The sequence below is a fragment of the Hippocampus guttulatus genome, chromosome 2 (genome assembly GCF_054856545.1).
Source record: "Hippocampus guttulatus isolate MCC_2025c chromosome 2, RoL_Hgut_1.0, whole genome shotgun sequence".
NCBI classification, from domain to species: domain Eukaryota; kingdom Metazoa; phylum Chordata; class Actinopteri; order Syngnathiformes; family Syngnathidae; genus Hippocampus; species Hippocampus guttulatus.
In genome coordinates this window covers 27,380,460-27,402,515 of record NC_141262.1, presented here as the reverse complement: position 1 = coordinate 27,402,515, position 22,056 = coordinate 27,380,460, and the positions used below count along the sequence as shown (strand labels likewise).

Below are 22,056 nucleotides of genomic sequence, written 5' to 3'. Positions count from 1 at the left end.
GTACTTTGCAAAGTGAGATGCACTGTTTTTCTAGGTTTTTTTTTGAAACTTCCTCGAAATACACGACAAAAAATTGTCTGAAGAGATGAATTGCGACATTTCATCTGTCAAATGCAGCCTTAGATGAGAGGTGCTTTTTGCAAGTTCACCCCTTCGGCTTTCTTTCTTGTCATTTCCTCACCTTTGACCCCTCTCCTCCTCATTCACCATCTTGGGCTCACAAATCCTTTAATCCAAGCGACAGCATGACTGCTTCTGTACCCCATGAAATTGGTCCCTTTTTATTGTTTGCCACGTTTTCGGACATCAGCAGCAGCGAAACAGTGGCGGGCAACAAGGAGTTTAAGTTTTATTAAGTTACATGTCTATTGGAAGACATGTAACTTAATTAAGAACAAGAAGAAAAGGCAATGGCGATCCCCTAGCAAGCCGCAGTTATATTATAGTCTCATTCCCACAGGGCAGAGAGAATAAACTGTACACCTGTGAGTGTTGTGTTTTTTTCCGGTGGTGCTTCATGCAAAAACTTTACGAAACACTTTTGCAAAATAACCGTTCGGTTCTTCCGTCATTTTTACCTGTTGTGCGCTGCCGCTTCCGGGGGCGGAGTCTCGCATTCGTATTTCGTCGTACTGTGCTGAACACTGGCGCCAGCCTGCAAGTACAGTAAACCTTTCTGACAGAAGCCTCCTCCTCCCTTTCGTCTTGTTTCCTATTCAATTTCCCCACCCCACAACATTTTTATTCTAAACAACGCGCGTATTGATGTGCGTGCTTCAGCCGAAGGGACTGGCGTCCGCGGGTCCGAGTGGCCGTACGCGCGACTCTTCGCTGTCTCGTCCGCGGTATTACGCGCTAACCCCCCGCCGCAGAAGATGACACCACTTGGATTACTTTTGTTGCAGTTTGTGAAGACAAGTAGTGACGCTCGGCAGCTTGTTTGAACCCGGTGATAGAAAACGTCACCTTTGCAACGAGTGCATCGCGCACCCCCAACACCCCCCCCCCCCCCCCTTCCTCCTGCTTGTGCGAAGCGCTCGCAGGCGAGCGATGTGGCAGCAGCTCTGCGCGAAATGTTCTAACAGGAATCGAACGCGAGTTCATCATCCTTTGCTATTCCTAACTTGGTCGAGAATCAACGCGAGGATGCCCCGCGGCTGAAAACAAAGACGTCTCAACACTTCAGCGGACACTCGGACGGGACGGAAGCCGAGTTCGGATGACTCCTGCCAGCGTCATGTTCGTCCTGCTGCCGGTGTGCTGTCTGCTTCCCGCAGGCTCCTGGGCAGCGACTGTGAGCGGACTGCAATGTAAGTTGATGCTTTCTTGGATGCAAAACTATTGTTACTGGGCATGGATCTTGTCATCGAGGCCACTCAATGACCACAATGTGTGAGACACACCTGCGATCAATATTCTCCCTTTGCCAAGTTTTTCACAGCTGAATATTTTTTTGATGGCGGCGGCGGTGGGTGGACAACTGAATTGTTTCTGATCTTTTCCTTGCATTTGTTTACTCGGGGCTAATTGTGATGAAAATGTGTTTCGACTCAAATATTGTTCGAAAACACAAACTTTTCTTGAATAGGGTGTATGTTTCATGCGGCCAGGTGGTGTGTATTTGTGTGTCCAACATTAAAAGTACCAATTTGTCATTAGCATCCTTTTTTAATTTGTATTTTTTTTAAGGCGTTGCGCTTAGGTGATGTCTCGTTGGATTTTCACGTGTTGTTCACACACATTAGCCACAATTTACACATGTTTTTCCGTTCCCCAAATGTATTTGCAATTGACATGCATTTTTTTAATGTTTGATGTGCATTTATTATGATTTATTATATGTAAACCAAATGCACACGCAACATGGGGAAAAAAACATGCAAATCAAGAATGTGTTTGTGGACCTGAAAAACATGTGTCAATCGTGGTTATATTTGTGTGAATAATTTTGAGACAAATCTCTCCCCAGAGATATTAGGGGGCATAATGCACAGCGTCTCCTGTGATGGCCAGTAAGGTGGTATCGATGTGTTAGTATCGGAACATTTGTGGTGTGCATAAGAACAGAATTGGCTTCAGCACTTTTTAGAAACTACAGTATAATGCAGTGTAGTTTGAAGAATATTGTGAACTGGAAGCACGTTGAAATTAGATGTGCATAGAAATAAAATGATGGATAATGATTATAAATAGCAACTTTGTATTGCATCTGGATAATAATGTCACTGGCAAGTGTGTATAGTAGGAAATCCGGAAAAAAACACTACACAAGCTGAAGTAAAATCAGCATTTCTGTGCCCCTGCACATTGCCAGGAGTCTGCGGAGGCTTGTTTGAAATGTCAAAAGGCATCAACAGCTTGTCAAGTGATTCCCACATGCAATTGTTACCTTTATTGTGTCAAAGCATCCCAAATCGGCCTCTGAGAGCCCAATAGGCAAGCCCGGTGGCGAGGCAAACCCTGGTCTGCAACAAACTCCCTCTTTGTGTCGTGAGCGGCGAGGTCAGCAGGGACACAATATGCCATCACAAGTTTCAAGGCAAAGAGGAAGACCATGTGACGGTATTTACACACCGAGGCGGTGATGAGGAAAAGATGTTGCGTCACCGTGTGTGTCCGCTGAGAAGTCCTCAACGTTGCTTTTACTTGTATTATCACGTCACTGTAAACACAGCGAGAAACAATAACGGCGTGCGGGCACGTGATGTCGCCGAGTCCCGGTTATATAAGAGAGCGGCCAGGTGGTGTGTATTTGTGTGTGTATTTTTGTCTTGTATACAGTGAAGCTGTCCAACTGCTGCTTTTTGATGAAATCCATCTTGTTGCAGATTTTAAAGTAATCCTTTTAAAGGGATTTAACAGTTCAGCACTCTCTTATCTGTGAAGTAGCAAGCATATATTAGGTTTGTCGTTTATATGTATTTTAAAGCTTTCTCCATCATACAAAATATGTATGTGAGGTGTATCAATATATTTCCCCCACGTTGTACACTGTGGTATTTATGATTTTGTGTATGTGTGGCTTTAAAAGCTGGTTCCTGACCGGTTTAGTGACCAAGAAGTCAGCCAACTGATAACTTGCTAACCTGTTAGCTAGTTGGCGTGTTGCGCTAGTGTATGAATGGGATGTTTATTTTATTTTATATTTTACATGGTTTTTTTGTCCATTTTTATGTTCATTGTATTAATTTATCCATCCATCCATCCATTTTCCGAACCGCTTGATCCTCACTAGGGTCGCGGGGGCTGCTGGAGCCTATCCCAGCTGTCTTCGGGCAGTAGGCGGGGGACACCCTGAATCGGTTGCCAGCCAATCGCAGGGCACACAGAGACAAACAACCATCCGCGCTCACCCTCACACCTCGGGAAAATTTGGATTGTTCAATTAGCCTGCCATGCATGTCTTTGGAATGTGGGATCTGGAGAAAACCCACACAGACCCGGGGAGAACATGCAAACTCCACACAGTGAGGCCGGAGCTGGAATTGAACCCGGTACCTCTGCACTGTGAAGTCGACGTGCTAACCACTGGACTACCGGGCCGCCCCTGTATTAATTTATGTAAAATTTATTTTAACTTAGACTTGTGCACTTTGGCGTGGTAAATTTTTGGGCTGCAGCATCTTCTGGATGTAGATGTTAGCTGTCAATGCCGTGTAGCATTGTATGTTGGCATTAAGCTACCTGACATTCATAAAACAATATTTTATATCTATGATGTTTCATTTTCTTTTCTTTGTCAGTTTTACAGTTAGCTTAACCGGTAAGTGACAAATAGACAGCTTGAAACAAGATTGTCTCTCGTTTGAAGTTTTGTTGTTTGGGTTTCCTCAAAGTCATGCTACAGGCTAGTCTTTGATATTTTTAACAGTGAGTGAGGATTACTTTAAGAAAGTGGTTTTCATAAGTCTACGCTGTGGATTTTCACCTCCTCGCAGGTGGGTCTGGAACCTACACCTTGTATTTAACGGGGTTTTAGTGGTCTCTGTTTTTCCAGTGGTTTCCACAGCTTGAGCCACACTTTTAATGCCATCCACGTGAAACTCGTTAGGGGGTCAGCCACACAATGGGGGGTCGGAAGGCTCCCAGCGGGGCGGCGGCTGCACGGATCCATTTACAGTTGAGCTCCCGACACATACGATTAGCGGGCATTATGTTGTGCTTTGTGCCATCCTACTGCAAAGCAAAAGTATTTTCTGACCATATTTATAGTCAAGCGCATCCAAGCGGACGTTCTATTCAAACAGGAGTCGCTCTAGTAGCTCCAGAGATGCAACATGTATTGTTTCCGTGTACTTCAGTGCCAACGTTTTCACTTGGCTAGAGGCGAACTATGTTTGTGTGGGCGTGGATGGTGATTCCTTATGGGGGGAAAAAGTGGAATTAAGTCCCACTGAAAGAAATGTGCATTTCAGCGCCAAGATAAAAACAGACACTGAGAGAAATTCCAAGCAGCAACAAGGAGGATTTGATGCTGTTCTCCAGTGTTTTGTCCACTTATGCTCAGCTAAGTCCTCCTCATGTCGTGCTTTGAACACAGTCGAGATTCTGAGTGGAGAACACTGGTCGAAACACACATGGCCTTTCAGTGGCTCGTGTCACACGGATGGGAATAAAAAGGAAGCTTTATATGTCATGACAAGAGAAGTGTTTTTCATCCACGCATCTCATTCTTCCCCTGTCCTCCGCCCATTATTTCCCCATCATTGTGATGCTGAAAGAAGCCAGTGTGGTATTATTGTGAAGGCTTTTAGCGTCTGCTTTAGTTCCTTCTGAAATGCCCGGCTTCGCTGTCTGGCCTATGTCAATTTGGCGAAGGAATAGGCTCAATCACACTCTCTCCATTTTGAAATGGCAATTGAAAATCAAAAAATGGGACTATGTTGGTATCTGATTTTGCATGCTAGCAATCCTGAGCTAGCATTAGCATTGTAAAGGAGGCAGCGTTAGCGACGTTGGTAGCATGACATCATAGAATATACTTTCTTCATAGCAGAGTGTTTGAAGTTGTATTTTTTGCAATTTACAATCAATTCAAAGTCATAAAGCGGTAATAAATTTAGCTGTTGAGTGCAAGTGTTGCTAATTCCACGGTGATGGTATCATTTTATTATCATTTTTATTTTGCCAAAGTTGATATTCGGCCGCAGTTTCATCAAAGTTGCTTAAACGCAAGGGAAATCATAAGGCTGCAGGGTGGTGCCCACGATGAGTGTGCCCGCGGGCGCATAGCAAAGGATTGACACCTATTGAGTCACCTCTGCTGTCGCATGTTGGTTGATCTTTCTCTGGCGCTGAGGTTTCTTAAAAACCTAAATTAGATTTTTTAAAAATCCACAGGTCATTTTACTCATGTACTACTGTTGCTAATAGCTTAGCAAAATATGACAAAAAGTAATTATTGAAAATTTTAAACTCCCACTTTAACTATTTCAGTGCCAGACATTTAAGTAAAAATGATATTGACTTCTTGCTGCTCTAGAGAATTACGAGTGATCTTTCTGATCTCACAGAGTATTTGTCATACTTTACAAACATTTTCCACACAATTCAGTCGAATTACTAATAGTAGTATTTAGTCGTGTGTGTATCTGTGTATACATTCCAACATCGTTTCTACTTCTAAATTTAAATAATCTCCATCATCTTTTCTCTTTTGTGACACTTTTTGTAGTAGGTTTAACGTGGTGAACACGGTCGAGCACAAGCTGCCTGGAACAGTCAAATTTCCAGAGCGTCGCCATGTTCACAAGCATCCACGTTTTGATGCACACCGATCTGATCCCGGAGAGACTCATTGCTGCCATCTGCTGGCCATTAAAAAATACCTTTCACAATGTAAAAAACCACAGTTGGCCAAGACACCTTTCTATTGTTACGAAAAACATAGTTGACGGCATCTGACGTCAATGGCGCTCCTTGTTGTTGTTGTTCCTGTTGACGGCAATTGCGCTCAAAGAGGTACTGGTATATAATAATGAAAAAAGTACATCCATCTTCTGTTGGGGTTTTTTGTGTGTGTTGGATTATCAAAGGGATGACAAAAATAATTCGTTTTTATTCACGTTTTATTTTTTGGCTTTTGATGGAATGATATGTGGGTCACAATGTACCACCTACAGAAAGCAAACACTTCTCAAGTTTTTCAACCACAATACAACCCCTATACCCCACAGACATTAACCCCGCCCCCTTTGAGAATGACGCGCTGCCTGCGTACACGTCCCTAGGAGCCGCTCTGAGTGAAGGTCACCTTGAGTCAGACGTGAAAAGGTCGCGTCGTCTACACGGGCCCTTGTAACGATCGGGGCACTTTGTGGCTCGGCATCCTTTGGTCTTCATCGTCCTTTGTCTTGCCTGATTCTATGCGTCGTTCAAACACAAGAGCTCAAAAGGTCAAAGGAGTGCTAAAATGGCGTTGCTGCCATGGGATTTTTTTTTCCCGCCATCCTAATCCACGAACTCCCACAGCCATCCAGCCTTCTCGCTCACTTCCCTCCCACTCATCAAAATCCAGTAGATCTTGTGTCGCTTGTTGATGTTTATCTAGTGTCTTGAGATTTTTTCTTCCACCTCCCACAGCGGGTTTTAGAAGATTGCCCCCAAATCATTAATCATCCACTCATTGGAATTCCTTCCTTGTATTCCCAGGCTCTCTCCGGAGCTCTGCCATCAGATAGAAGTTGAAAGCAATTACTATTCATAGAGAGCAGTTTGGGGCATTTCGAAACAGGTGGTGACACTTAAGCAGTAGAGGACTTTTTTTTTTTAAAATTAACCTGTATGAAAGTGTCACATCTTTTTGCAGCTCTTTTAATCATATCAAGGCACCCGGGGGACATTATTGATTTGAAGTATAGTTATGATGATTCGTGCCTTTTGGCATTATCAGCCATGTTCATTGCGTTTAATGTCTTTCTCCAGCCTCTCAAGATGATGCCAAGAAGAACAAAGATTTCCAATATGGTTACAATTAATAAAGCAGTGACATGAAAAATCTCCCATAAATGTTCAACATTGATGACTCTCCAGTTTGAATGTGTCTCATTCTGCGTGGATAAAATTTTTTATTTTGCAAAAATAATTTGAGACAAAAGGGCCTCTTCCACTCCCTTTGGAGAGGCTACGACAAGGGGCACCTGCATAAACTTTCTCTCTCCAGTCAGGTCGAACCTGTTCACACGAGCGCCTTTGGCTGAACCGGTTTGGAGGGAAAACAAAGATGCACTCAAACTCATTTGCAGCTCAGCCAAACGCACCGTCACGCACACCCCAAGCGCAGGCTCTCCACAGTGCTGAGCAATGGATCCTTGAGTATGAAGTTGTAATATTGTGCATTTGTGTGTTGGCTGAGTGGGGTTTTGATCGTTGATACTGCGCTGGTAGTGGAAAGCGAAACATTAATGGCAGGAAACTGGCACAGGCTGGCACAAAGGAAAACCTCCAAGTCTTCCCTGTTGCACACGCAGACTCACACAGCAACTTCCTATTGTGTCTAAGCGCTACTGTACAGCCTAGTAAAAAAAAAAAAAGTGTACTCTCTGTTAATGCCTGCTTGTGTTTGCAGGAGTGGTCGTTATGTGTGTGCATGTGTGGGCACACCTCTCATTAAATTCCACCCTCTGTGCCTCCCCTTCCCAATCCCTCATGGCCCCCCCACACCCACGATTTGCTTTCTTTACTGTGGTTGCTTTTAATTGGTAGTGTCAGGTGGAAATTAAATGCACCAAGGGAGAGATGACCTAAACTGCTTTTCTCAGATCAGCACTGTTTAGGGCGTGGTGTACGTATATCTTTTACATCGCAATGTTTGGCAGATATATATATAGAGGCCTGTTGTGATAACGCATTTCCCCACTGATATACGACAGTATCATTTTTGTTTTAATTAACTGCCACCGATATAGTGATAATAATCTAGGAAACATAATTAAAGTACATCCTTTTTAAGTGCAATTATCTTACAATTGTCAAGGATATTGAACATTTTTATATTTTTGTTTAGTACCCCTGGCTCAACAAAGGTTGTTATTTTCAACTGATCTAACAAAAAGCTCGAGTTGTCTTGTTTTGGTGCACACAAACTGATGTTTTTGTCCAAACGTAGAGCAATTTCCGTGGAGCTGTAATCTCTCAATTCAACAGCTATTTTACATTGGAAACAGTCAAACCAAACTGCTTAAACTGTTTTCAAAATTCGTTCCACCGCTAGCCTGTATCCGTGCCACTCGCAGTGGCTAGCTAAGTGACGGACTGGAGAAGAAACAACGCAGCGCTACAGAATGTTGATGACGTGTGTAAACAAACACATGAAAATGACCTTTCATCAAGTCTGGGAAAAAACGATCATGTCCATTTTAGCTCACTCAGCGATAAATTGATATAATAAATATCGTTTGAAGCTTTTGCTTATCCTAAAAGCATAACCTCACTGCCGTGAATGTGTTGCAAAACAAGATCTGCAGCTTGTGCGCTAAATGATTTGAAAGAAAATCTGTTAACGGTTGGGTAGTATGGAAGTGTGTTTGACTTTGGAGTAACATTCCACCCGCTGGAACTCTGACGTCAAGGAGCATCTCGAGTAACCTCATCAGTTTAAGTGCTTCTTATTTTACAACCCCCCCCCCCCCCCCCCTCCCATGCCCCGCGTCATTTTCCGCCAAGACATTGACCCAAATGTGATCCCAGCAGTCCAGATGAGATTAAAATGCTTCTTGTCCTGATGACTCACAATGGATGTAATGCAGAATTAGGTGGCATGCATTACAAGCATGGATTCAGGTAATTTTATTTTATTTCCTCACTCTTGAACTCACAATTCAATTCAAAATTGAGCTCTGTCCCCCGCCCCCTGTCTTCCCTTCCGATAGTCTAGTTACATGGCCGCTTCAGAGTGCCTCGTAGTCGGCTGTGAGTGCATGCATGTCATGGGGGAAAGGAATTGAGGTGGGGGTTCTGTTGTGACCGCCAGCGTCACCCGCATAGCAGTGGAAGGAAGGAAATACCAGGTTTACTTAAGATGTAACCCAAAAGAAGCAGATACAGTGAGAACAGCAGAGGCCCCACAATTGAGCCCTGTGGAACACCACAGACGGAGTAATTCCGTGCGTTTTATATGTATATATAAATCTATAAAAACAATCTAATGGGACTGTTTGCGTATGTTATTTTAAAAGCCTGGCTTTAGCATTTAGTGAGGTACAGTAGTTAATGCGTTCCACTTGGGGTTGATGTGGACTTATCCCTTTAAACATATGGGTTAGCTCATGCTGTGTGTGTGTGTGTGTGTGTGTTTGTGTGTGTGTGTGTGTGTAGACTTAAGTTAATTTCTCGGCATCGCGTCTAGTAATAGGATTTTAGGATGACGCGTGATGTCCGTTAAAGTAAGGCTCGTTTCCTAACAGTGTGTGTGTGTGTGTGTGTGTGTGTGTGCGTGCGTCCCTTTTATGATGTCACTGTACATAGTCAAACACATGCAGACACAATAGGCAGCACTGTTCAAACCTGATACTCTGACCATGTTTGACAAATGATTAACAGTGTCAATGGCTTTCAACACTTCTCGCCACTCTTTGCTGTCTAATGAGCAACAGATTTACTAGTGCGCTGCTTCCCTTTCTTCTGTCACATGCAGCTGGGTGTCAAAAGACGTTTTGTCAGTCAGCGCTGACATTTGAGCTCTGAATGCGTTTTGCTGCATATTGGTTTGATGTCTCACCTCCATGGGCCGACTTTCCCATGAGTCATTTTGTGCAAACCTCGGAACACAATACGTGAGCAATTGTGGCGGTGATGACAATGTCAAGTGAGGTCCCAGAGGGCGTATCATTCGGGTTCTTGTATTTGTGTATGGGCGTCGCATGCATGCGGTGTAGTTTTGCTCTGCGTGAGACACACAGATGCAGGAGATGACCTTCATGTGTGAAAACGACACGCACTGTCCTGAAGCTTTTGTTAGTACCCCGCCTTTGTGCTCTTACTCACCTGTACTGTGTGTGTGTGTGTGTGTGTGTGTGTGTGTGTGTGTGTGTGTGTGTGTGTGTGTGTGTGTGTGCACCTTACTCCCTTTTGCATATCTGATCACCAGTCATCAGATCAGCCATTGTGAAGGAGAGCCCGTTGTGTTAATCAAACATTAAATAAGCAAACGGCACGCAAGGCTGGCGAGCAAACACAGCCTGTACTAACTACCTGAGCATTATTTCCTTCATGAGCCCCGCCCTTTTTTAGGTGTGTGTTTGTGTATGCAGATGTTGTGTTGTGATGCATGACCAAGACTTGAACCACGCTGCAACACTGAAATTGCACTTTGTGCAATTATGGCCTCATCTGTAGTTGTTTTTGTGGTGAGCGAGATTGTACTACGCAAGCGTTTGCGCACACACGCGTCCTTGTTTGGGTGGAGAAGCAGGTTGTTTTAGTTTAGATCTGATGTTGACAGCAGGGGGTAGAACAGATTTGGGTTGGCTTCGAACTGGCAAGGCATGAGCAAGGCAGGCTTCAGTCTCCCTCAGGTTGCCATAAATCATGTCACCTCAAGTGGTGACGAGCTGTCACGTCTCCTCAGCCCAAGAGAAGATGAAAAGGGAGGTCCATCCCTCCCGCTTTGGGTTTAATCAAGCAGACAGTTGGTCTGAGCGGTTCGGGGAGAGGGAGATTTCTCATTGGTGGCGGTTCATCTCAATGATATGGGGGCTTATTAGAAGAGAGTGACCACCCCTGCCGGCCCTGCTTGGCGCTGAGGAACACGGAGAGAAGTGGCCAAGGGGAAAGTCACAACACTCCAAGGTGGCACAAAGAAACCGCTGCGACATATGCATGTGGCAGTCAACAACATCACCACGTCCCGTTTGTGAGGGAGAAAGTAAACAGCCGTGCATGCGGATTATTTTGAGTCTTCCTGCTCGCCAGCTTTCACACATGAATGACAGATCTGATTACATAATGGAACAGGCGCTCTCAGGAGGGCGTGTCTCTGCAGGCAAAAACAAAAGCAAAATAAGACTCATCCTTTCAATACTTTATGAAGGCCCTGCAGGGTTTTTTTTTTTTTTGCTGTCTGGTTTAGCATTGGTCTTTTGGACGATGAGGAGGCTTGAAGCACTCATATTGCAGTTACTCAGAATCCTGTCAAAGGAGAGCCCATGCTAATGCTGCTAAAAATATGCTGGACCAAAAACCAATAAAAATATTTCAAATGTGCTTTTTGATGAGGAAAATATCAGTAAACCCTTGTCCTCTATTAGCTGTTCTTCGCAGCGGATAAAGAATGTATATATTATCTTTCTACATGTGTTGCTCTATGGATTTCATTTAAATATACAGGTACATTGATTGAGAATTCATAAAACCATGACACGGATGCTATTTTTGAGTGCGTCAATGGCATTTAGCATTTTTTGTGAGCATGAAGCTAAAAGGACTTCTCGAAAGCAAAGGTACGCGGCTGTTTCAAATACAATATGACTGTTGCCTATCTGCCGAACTCCTGCTTGTTGTGGAGTTGAGTTAAGTTTAGCCTGGGTGGTTAAGTGGAAGTTAAGGAGCGCATTTGACACAGGCACACGCACTTAGGCGGCATTTAGTGTTAATTCCTCACTAACTCTTTGATCCCTCAATGTTTAAGTTCCAAGGCGATACAGTGTCAAACTGTTTTGGGCTGATAGTTTGTGGTGTATTTACAGTCTGAACGACGAACACAGACATGACTAAACAATTATTTGCTTACGTTATATCACCAACTGGCTCTGTTGATTCCAACCAACCTGATCAAGGCTCGCCACACCACCACATGAATGAGTATCGACCCCGCTCAGCGACCCACTTTGAGTTGCGTAGGCTGACTCCTCATAGAGGCATGCGCTTGCACCCCCCCCCCCCCCCCCCCCCCACACACACACACACTTATTGTGTGTGTCACTGGCGAGTAAATGAGAGTGGGCAGATGGAAGGTTCCCCACTTCATCCTCCTGGTAAGCGGTCTCATCACTGATGACTTCATGTCGTATTCATGACCATTTAAACAGCAGGGAGGAGTTCATAAAAGACGGCACGCGCGCTCATGTTGAGAAAAGAAGGTCATCAAGGAGCGTTTCCGATTCTTGCCCCCCCCCTTCCAATTGTATCAGCTGGGAAGAAAAAGCCCCGCCTCCTTTTGTCCTGCTCTCGAAGAGCAGGGTGCCGATGACATCGCAGAAAAGCCAAGATGTACGGGGCATCGTGGGAAATGCCCTTTTGACCTAAACACCAACACATGCAGCCGCCGTGAAAAAGTCATTTTTACACGAGTATCTCTACTTCGACTGAAGTATCGAATGCGAGTACTTTTGCTTTCAGCCAAGCAGGCCGGCGTGTGCCCTGCCGCGATGAATAAATAAAAGCACACAAGCATATTTGAGGGCCCTCGTGTCTGCGCTGATCGATTGTGTGTGACACATGATCATGCATGCAGACGCGCACCCGGATCTCTTGGCACATGTTTTATTCAAGTATGACTGTGTGTCTGCGTGCGCCCAAGTGTCAAGGAGGTGCGGCTCTCGGGGCGTTCGAGTCGATGCAAAGGGACGCAATGATTCGGCCAGAGGGAGTCGTGACATAACATGTGCAATATGTGTTTATCTCTGAGGTGATCCTGTTTGGGCCACACTCTCTCCAGGGAATCTGTGTGCGGGTGTGTGTGTGTTACACTTCTTTTTTACAGTATATATATATATTACACATAATATGTATGCTGCTTCTGACCACATTTAACCAGGTGCATTTTTCTTTTTTTTTTAATGGCAGCCACACGCCAGCATCCATTGGAGTGCAGCACCTACTTTGCAGTTTTGCCCATCGCCTCATCTATCACCCAAAGCCCGACACTGGAAATAATAAGACCGTTAATCCCCCACGACTTCATTCAACCGAGACTGATGAAGTTCTCCTGGCGTCTCTCATGTGTAAACTGCTGGAGGACGTTTAATTTAAACATAGTTCGGGGTGAGGTGAAAGGTCTTGACTTATTAACACTGTCATAATTTTCTTATATAAGATAGACATTTATCTTATTTAATCTCAACAGATGTCGTTATTACGCAACAGGGTGGCTTGTGGTGCTCCATGGATAAGGTACAAGTCGCAGGATTCGCATTCACTGAGAGACTCGAGCAATGGTTATGCACACATACCTCCCTTGCGATGGCCACCACGGGCTCCTGCGCGCGCGTGCGCACACATACACACATGCGCACACACCCACACAATTCTGGCGGGCATGGGTGAATTTAGGGCAAGCCTGATTAGTAGTGCTACTGCTTATCAGTGCGAGCCACTCGCCTGCTGGCCTCAGAGAAACTCAAGAGTTATGGGAGGGAAAGGAAGAATTGGGAAGCGGAAAATGACAGGCGAGGTTGGAAGCTGGGATCTGCGGGGCGAAAAAGAAAGTACCGGACAGATTTAAGTTGCTCTAGAATATTGTCCTTGTGAATCGGGTTATTTGTATCTCAAGGCACTAGTATATGTCAAGGGTCCTTATTTCATGAGGCGTATAGCGCACACACACACACACACACACACACACACACACACACACACACACACACACACACACACACACACACACACACACACACACACACACACACACACACACACACACACACACGTGAAGGCTGACTCCCTCCCTGCTGGCCCAAGTCATGTATAATGGAAGCTGAATGAATGAATGATTCATGCCAGGGAAGCGACTGTTTATATTTTAAGGCTACTGTTTCATTTATTCACTCAACAATCGCTTCCTCAAAGTAAGGGGGTGTGATTTTCAAAGATGCCCTCTCATTTTTACATGGGAAAATGGCGCATTTTGGTGGCTTTTATTGAACCCGCATATCGTCGCACATGCGCATCTGCGTGCGTGCAAAGGGCAGACAGTGCCGCCCGAGGGGTGCGGTCGGGGCGGAAGGTCTCACAGGTTGAGGACCAGCTCCGAAGGACATTCCAGAAGACCTCGCCTTTGGGCTCTGTCACCAGCACTCATGTCACAATTGTGCACGAGTGCGCGGTGATGGCGTCGGTTGAGGAGAGGCAGGTCACGGCGATCGAATGATCCTTTTGTATTTTGTTCATTGCCACTTCCCTCCGCAACCCACGACAGTTAATCCCTCATTCATGTTTAATTTTTTTTTTTTTTTTTACAATTATTACGGATACAATGCAATGCTGTCTTGAACGAAACCAAAGATTAAACCTTTTATCAGGCCCAAGCATTTAAAACAAACAAAAATGACAACGTTTTCTTACAAACAACTGGCAGATTTGAAAAATAGTGTAACGGAACGTTTCGAGTTTTTTTCATGGAGAAATCTTTGCAAGCTGGACAGCGATGAGGCCTGAAGACTGTTGACATTCGTCGACAGTCATTTAGCCAATCAGGATGCAGAACACAATGCACCGGAGAAAAAAATACACAAAAAAAAATCTGTGAAACTGCAAAGCTGTGGAAGATGCGCTGTGTTATAGCGAGGGATTTCTGGATATGCAACATTACTGGCCGACAAGGTGTGTGTCATTAGTTTTTTTTTGTTTTTGTTTGGACTTTTGGATATATATTTTTAATTCATTGAGCTTATTTAAATCTTTAGGGTTGCTCATTTATATTAGTTTTTTTTTTCAAAATACTTTGTTTTCATTTTGTTTTTGTTAGCTATAGAATGAATTTTTGTTTTTTATGATTGGAAGTGTTTAGCGAGAGCAAATTCACAAAATCTTGTATTCAGTAAGTATAACAAACAACAATTGACCTTTCTTCTTCTGTACGGACATACACTAATACCAACATTAATGTTTTAAAATCAACCCTGAAAGCTCATGTTGTCAAAAATTAAAACAAAGGACATTTGTGTTTAATTATAGTTGGTTTCAGGTGGCTCTATTAAAAGGTAGTTTCGTAAAAGGTAGTTTCAGTTTTGGAGCAATTTTGTTTTTATTCCATTTCATTCACGCATTTTTTTTTCAGTTTTAGTTTGGTTCATTTTGTTAGTTTCCTGAACTATAATAAGCTTTTTGTGCGTGCGTGTGTGTCTGTGACTGGCTGGTTCTTCGGATGCGAGGCTCCAACAGAGCGATGGTGGCTTTTAAAGTGCCATGAGGCTTTTAGTGGAACAGATGGCTCCTTGGTGAATGCGAAATGACATTCTTGCCAAATGGAAACAGACACACACTGACTTGGTAGTGGGTGCTCGTGTGTGTGTGTGAATGTCAGGACGGAGGGGGCAGTGGAAATTCATGTCAGTGATAAGTGATAATAGAAGCTATTATTGTGCATATCTCTCAAATCACTTCCTCAAACTTATTGCGGGTAAAATAATCATCCAGACTTTCCATCTCAATCAATGCCGCATGCCCGATTTGCTCTCAAACTATTTTCAATGCTTTATATCGGTTAATAATGCGTGAAAAGAATGGCCGCCGTAGGGCCAGACAAATAGGATTGATTTGTCCAAAAATGTGGAATTGACCGTATTTGGACATATGATGACATCCGTCTGTTTTTTTTTTTGTTTTTTTTACCCCCACAGACACTGTTTTAGGTCGGCAGGAGTTTGGGGCTGTGAGCAACTTCAGCGCATTCCTGATGGATCCCACGTCGGGCGTCCTCTTCCTGGGCGCCAGGGACACCGTCGTGGCGGTGGACACCAACAGGCTGAACGAGAGACCACGCATGGTCAGGGGCCAATTAGCATTCGCAACGGAGAGTCATTGCAGCCACGTGAAAGTCGTTCCAATTTGACGCTTTTCCCCCATTTTAGGTGATTTGGGATGTGCCGCAGGAGAGCAGGAATACTTGTATGACGAAAGGAAAGACCGAGGTGAGAAACCGACTGTGTTTTTGTGCGTGTCACAATCAAAAGTGAGACGGGATGTGGCCTGAAGCAGCTCGGGCTTGAAAAACCAAATGATGCTAAAGAGGAAATGCCGAGTCATTTCGCGTCTTGCTGCAACTCACACTTCTGCAGTCGGGTACACATTTCCGTTGAAAAAGGGGAACTTGTGCATGATACAAATTCTGACGCCCTATTCGTCATTTATGGACATGTCAGATTTGGCTTTTTGATTTCATTTCGTCTATGGCAGAGTTTTGATGTCAAAAGTTGCGCTCTTGTGAAATGACAGAAGATACGCGATGACTCATAAAAAGTTTGGGATACAGTGAAACTTCTCTACAACGAAATCATGTTTGCAGCAAGAAATTTTTCACAACAGGGGTTTTTTCACTGTAGCAAATTTGATATCAGATGTAAACACACACACACACACACACACAAACATATGTGTACTTTGTTGGTTTCGTTGTTTCACTGTATTTGGCTTTCAGGTCAAATTTATGGAAAATGTGAAACGTTCACGCTGCAGTGATATCAGAGCGTGAAAGTAGGACATTTAGGTAGAAGGACACACTGGTGATATCCGAATCTCAAACAATTCATTGAGATAAAAGTTAATAACTGGCGGCCCGGTGGGCCACTGATTAGCACGTTGACCTCACAGTGCCTGCACTGGGTTCCATTCCGGCTCCGGCCTTCCTGTGAGGAGTTTGCATGTTCTCCCTGGGCCTGTGTGGGTTTTCTCTGGGTACTCCGGTTTCCTCCCACACTGCATGGCAAACTGATTGAACACCCAAAAATTGTCCCTAGGTGTGAGTGTGAGTGCGGATCGTTGTTCGTCTCTGTGTGCCTTGCGATTGGCTGGCAACCGGTTCAGGGTGTCCCCCGCCTATTGCCCGAAGACAGTCGGGATAGGCTCCAGCACCCCCTGCAACCCTTGTGAGGATAAAGCGGATCAGAAAATGGATGGATAGATGGACTTTGAACAAAAGTCTATATGAAACTATGTGTGTAGTTACTTATGGTTTTTTTGGGGGGGCGGGGGTCTCTGCAGGGTGAGTGCCGGAACTACATCTTGCTGTTGGAGTTTCACGCGGATGGACGACACATCTACGTGTGTGGCACATATGCCTTTGACCCCAAGTGTGCATTCCTAGTGAGTGTGTTTTTGTCAAGATTTGGTCATTTTCCGTCATTCTACACAACCTGCCAATGCCATCCCGCAGGAGATGTCCTCCCTCAGCCTGCAGAAGGATGCCAATGGTCAGGTAATCACGGAGATGGGCCGCAAGAAGGTCCCCTTTGACCCCCGGAAGCCATTCACAGCTATCATGACGGGTGAGTCGCTGCGGTCGTGATCCCATCTTTTCATTTTGAAGGGGAAAAAAAAAACGCTCTCTTTATCCTTCTGTCGTATGCTAAGGTGACGTGCTGTATGCCGCCACCTCCATCAACTTCCGGGGCACGGAATTCGATATCACCCGGGCAACGGGGCCGGAGCAGAAGCAGGTCCGGAGCGAGCAGAAAGTGCACTGGCTTGACGGTGAGGCCTTGGTACAATTCAGCGTGCCAACGCGCAGAACATTAGTGCTGATGTCAGGTGAGGTTTTTTTTTTTTTTTTTTGCCACGCAGAACCCGACTTTGTGAGCTCCTCTGTCGTGGAGCTGTCAGCCGACAACAACGTGACGGGAGAGGACGACAGGATCTACTTCTTTTTCAATGAGGCGGCTATGGAGTACAACTTCTATTCCAAAGTCCGAGTGTCCAGAGTGGCACGAGTGTGTCGGGTGAGGATCCAAATTGGGTTTTATTGATTCTTCGTGATAAAATCCTTCAGGTACTTGATATACCAATGAGCCATTTAGTCCACTAGCTTAATACTAATTTGCATCTATGTCGCAGACATACTATATAACATTACTCACAGTCATATATTCTTTATCCTCTGTGTAGAACTACTAATATTAGTGCCTGCTGATCAGCGTCAGCATCAGAATTGCTTTAGTCATTGCACCACATGGTGTATGAAATGGAAGAGACACAACCCATCCAGGAGACATAGAAAAACAATGACCAACAGGAGGATCCAGAATGGAAATCCATCAGGTTGCCTTTAGCGGAGGGGTGGGTGGGTAAATGAAAAAAAAAAAAAAAAAAACAGCCCCAGACTGAGCTCCTGTAAGGGGAACACATTATGAATTTGGAAAATAAACTCAGTAAACATGCACAGACGAGTATCTGGGGGCATTATAGCCCTTCTGCAGACGGCAGGGTCACAACCCATTGAGCGTCACCACATCACATCTGCAGGTGAACCATAATAGAGGAAGGGAGAGCAGTCAGGGGGGAAGCAAACAAGGACGTTGGTTGATAATAAAGTGTGTATTGCATTTCTGTGATCATATAAGTGTGTACGCGTGAGTCTGAGTCCTTTGTCCCAGCGGCACGCCAACACATCGGCTCGTTGCCATGTAGATGACCCTCTGCTAGCTCCCAAACAGTAACACGGGGCACAGGAAAATGAAGAAATAACGGGGACTCCAGCATCGGGGCGGCACAGAATCCAGTCGAAAGAATCCAAAATAATAGTTGTTTTGAGAACAATTCTGTCTGCCTTAAGTCTTTCGCTGGAGCTCCTGATGGCCAACAACTGGCAAATGGCGATCAGTTCTTCAAGACGAGCTGTCATCTTCTCCTCTTTGCAATCCGATGTATGATACGATTGACTTAGAGAGGCCTTGGGACGTCTCAGTGAAGCAGGACATGCCTCGCTGCAATATGATTGGCTGCTGCAGCTGACTCTGGCGCTCATCATGACACCTCAGTGAACGGCGCATCTATCGGACTCTTACATTGCATCAATTGACGCAAACGTTTCTCTTGCTCTCAGTCCGACATGGGAGGTCTCAGGACCCTGCAGCAACATTGGACCACCTTCCTCAAGGCGGAGCTGGTTTGTGAGGACAAATTGCAACATCAGCGCTTCGATGTCCTGGTGGACGTTTTCACCTTGCGACATTCACCCCGAGAAGCCAGCAGCACGCACTTCTATGGACTCTTCACCACACAGTGGTAAGCTGCGGTAGCGCACTCGAGCCCGCCACGTCGTCTTAAGTTTCACGGGGACCGTTCTGTCGTCTCGCCTGCGCTCCAGGGAACCCGAGCAGTCGGCAGTGTGCGTTTTCAGTGTGCCGGACATCGTCGCGGCAATGAACGGCCCATTTAAGAAGCGCAGCGACAAAACCGACACGCCCACGCCGGTGGGCCTGCCGCGGCCTGGCCAGGTATTGACCTCTCAACGCTCCATTATGTTACAATTCAAGAAACCACCGTCCAATAACACTGGAGCAGTTATTATAGTTCACAAAAAAAAAAAATTACATTTACAAAAAAATAAAATGAAAATCAAATAAATGCTGAAAAAAAAATTAACCGAAACAACATCTTCGGTTTTAAAATTACTCTTTCATTTGCGGTTGTAGATGTTGGGTGGTCTTTCTGATCACGTGACACATAGTCACTCTCACGGTCTTTTCCTTCCTTCCCCCAACATTGAAAGTGTCTGAACAACGCGCTGAGGGCACAGGGCTTTGACTCCTCCCTAAAAATCCCCGACAACCTGTTGGCGTACGTGAGGAATCACCCCCTCATGCAGCAGAGTGTCAACGCAGCGCCCCTGCTGGTCAGAAAAGGAGTCGCGTACACCAAACTGGCCGTCACGCTGATCGGTCGCAGAGAGGGCCAAAGGGAAGCATTGTTGCACCTCGGAACAGGTAAGAGTGAGAAATATTTTAGAAGAGTAGAAACGCAGGGATAAGTGTCCATGCTTGTTGCGTCATCAGACTTCGGGGAGCTCCATCAGGTGGCGGTCATCGGCGAGAATGCCACTTTACTCCGCGAGGTTCCTTTATTTGAGACGACAGAGCCGGTCAACAATATTTTGCTGCACCAGGTAAAGTGGCCTTTGTCTGTGCCTGCGTGCCTTTTTCACCAGCGCGCCCACCGCACGCAACGCATTCATCAGCTGGCCCGGTTTCCTGCCGTTTCCCGTTTGTCAGGGTTGGGCTGTGGTGGGCAGCCCGCTGTCTCTCGCTCGCATCCAGTCCGAAGAATGCACGCTCTATTTAAGCTGCAAATTGTGCGCCCGATTCCGAGAACTGGGCTGCGAGTGGGACTCGAGCGAGGAACGCTGCCTTCGCTCCACAGCGGCGTAAGTTCGGCCATTCAAGATCCGACAAATGCCGCTGCCTCGCGAATATGCAATGCTCATGCTGTGTGTGTGTGTCTGTGTGTGTGTGTCTGTCCAGGCCTGGCAATGGAGATGTAGTTGAAGAAGCCTTAAGTAAATGTGACACCCAGGAAGGTATATTTATCACACACATATACACGATTTGAAATTGAAAAACGCTGCTCAATACAAACCGGCTGAAAAAAAATATGAAGTCCTCTTGACGTCTCACACACTTCCCTGCTCTTTCTGGGCGCCAGAGCGCTGTTCTCCGTCCATCAAGGAGCTGCGTGTGTCCCTGGGTCTGCAGCTCCTGTTGCCGTGTGCCCAGCTGTCTCCCAGGCCCTGCAGCTGGAAGCACCCTCCCAAAAGTCTCACCAAGCAGCGACACCCTGACCTGGAGGTGACCGTCACCAAAGATGGACTGGGGACTTACATCTGTTCATGCCAGGTACCGGCCGGGATAGAAAATGTAGACCAGGGGTGTCAAACTCATTTTTTTGTTGCGGGCCACTTCGGAGTTACCGCTTCCCTTGGAGGGCCAATGCAAAATCTCAATGTTGTTTATGACCCGTGAGAATTTGACATTTCGGTCCAGATTTCAGCAAGGATCATGAAAGTTGACATACATGATTTGCTCCTGCGGGCCACATAAAATGATGTGGCGGGCCGGATCTGGCCCCCGGGCCTTGACTTTGACACCTGTGATGGAGACAAACGTAGATACATTTTAATGCATTCTGTTTGTGTGCGTGTGTGTGTGTGTGTGTGTGTGGTTGTGAGTGTGTGTGTACACACACACTCACACACACATACGTAGATGCTCCTCATCCTCCAGTCCAATCACAACCGAGCCAATAAACGTCTCCCCTCCCGAAACAGGAAGGCCAAATCCATGAGCCCACCACTTGCCGTCGGGCGGCCTATCAGCTGACACTTGAGGACCCCAGCACTGCGGGAGCCGTGGCGGGATGCACTCGTCACGTGGTGGCCTTTTATGTCTTCTTCTTCCTGGCCGGCATACTGTTTGGGGCGACGGTCATCCACTTTGTCAAACGCCGGCACGCCAGAGGTCCGCGCGAAGAACGGAAGGTGGGGCGGGACTTGCTGGTCGCTTCCGCCGCCGCCCCGCAGCCAGGGTTCCGTTTGTCGGAGAAACGCAACGGGATCGCAGCCGCCAACGCCAGCCAAGGCCGGAAGCAGGGAAACGCCGGTCACCATGGCAACAGTGGGAGCGCCACAACAGCCGGCACCAAAGCCAGAAACGGAAGGGGAAACACCTCGTATGCCAACTACAACATTTTGTCAGTGGACGTTCTGGACGGACGGACTGCCGGTGGGGAGGGAGGGAGTTCCGAGGCGAAGGAGAAGGATCCGATGGAGGGGATTGACCTGGATGAGAGCCTGGGGGAAGGGATAACGGGACTAGAGGAAGAGTTGGCCAAGTTTCCCATGTTTAAATCAGCAGCACCCCTCGCTCCATGTGAAGAAAGCTCCATTTGAGAAGCAACTTCTTCATCCAGGAGCCACTGGGGGGGCTTGAGCAGCCCCCACACAAATCGTCACTGCCTATGGATGGTGTCATGAAGAGATGCTTCAAAATTCCATATCATGATGTGTCATGTCATACGTTTTCTGGAGCAGACCGTGTTGGTCATGTGCAATCGGAAGAGTGACTGAAGGACTCTTCTCCTTTCATCCAAAGAACACTGCACTGCAAAACACAACTTCTCTCGATCCGGGACCCCCGCCGATTTCGAAGGGCACCAAAGGACAGTCGAGCCGTAAACTGAACGTGTCGGTGTTCGCTTGCAGGGACCGAAAGAGTCTTGTGATCTTGACGGGGTCCTTCCCTGGATGACTGGCTTTGCACCAGCTTGTTCTCTTAATGTGGGTTGCTTGTGTATTGTTTTGTTGTGTTTTTGTAATAAATCATATTTCGAAAACCGAAGATACATCAGGCA

General features: G+C 45.9%; 1 protein-coding gene across 1 annotated transcript; it reads left to right on the top strand.

The window, feature by feature from the left end:
- The first annotated feature begins 624 nt into the window (after positions 1-624).
- On the top strand, positions 625-22,052 carry sema4f (sema domain, immunoglobulin domain (Ig), transmembrane domain (TM) and short cytoplasmic domain, (semaphorin) 4F). Its single transcript, XM_086105150.1, has 15 exons — positions 625-1,310; positions 15,558-15,703; positions 15,789-15,848; positions 16,918-17,019; positions 17,090-17,201; positions 17,287-17,406; positions 17,497-17,651; positions 18,755-18,936; positions 19,019-19,148; positions 19,424-19,637; positions 19,707-19,816; positions 19,923-20,074; positions 20,172-20,227; positions 20,353-20,543; positions 20,975-22,052. The coding sequence occupies exons 1-15, from the start codon at positions 1,220-1,222 to the stop codon at positions 21,593-21,595; spliced, it is 2,442 nt and encodes an 813-aa protein (XP_085961276.1). The 5' UTR covers positions 625-1,219; the 3' UTR covers positions 21,596-22,052.
- The last annotated feature ends 4 nt before the right edge of the window (positions 22,053-22,056 follow it).

What these genes read in the sequence shown, in the direction of transcription:
- sema4f (XM_086105150.1), top strand. Translation starts at nt 1,220, where the DNA reads ATGACTCCTGCCAGCGTCATGTTCGTCCTGCTGCCGGTGTGCTGTCTG. An exon ending in ACCCCAAGTGTGCATTCCTA is followed by an intron (nt 17,020 to 17,089) that starts GTGAGTGTGTTT and finishes GCCATCCCGCAG; the next exon opens with GAGATGTCCTCCCTCAGCCT. An exon ending in GGACTCTTCACCACACAGTG is followed by an intron (nt 18,937 to 19,018) that starts GTAAGCTGCGGT and finishes CCTGCGCTCCAG; the next exon opens with GGAACCCGAGCAGTCGGCAG.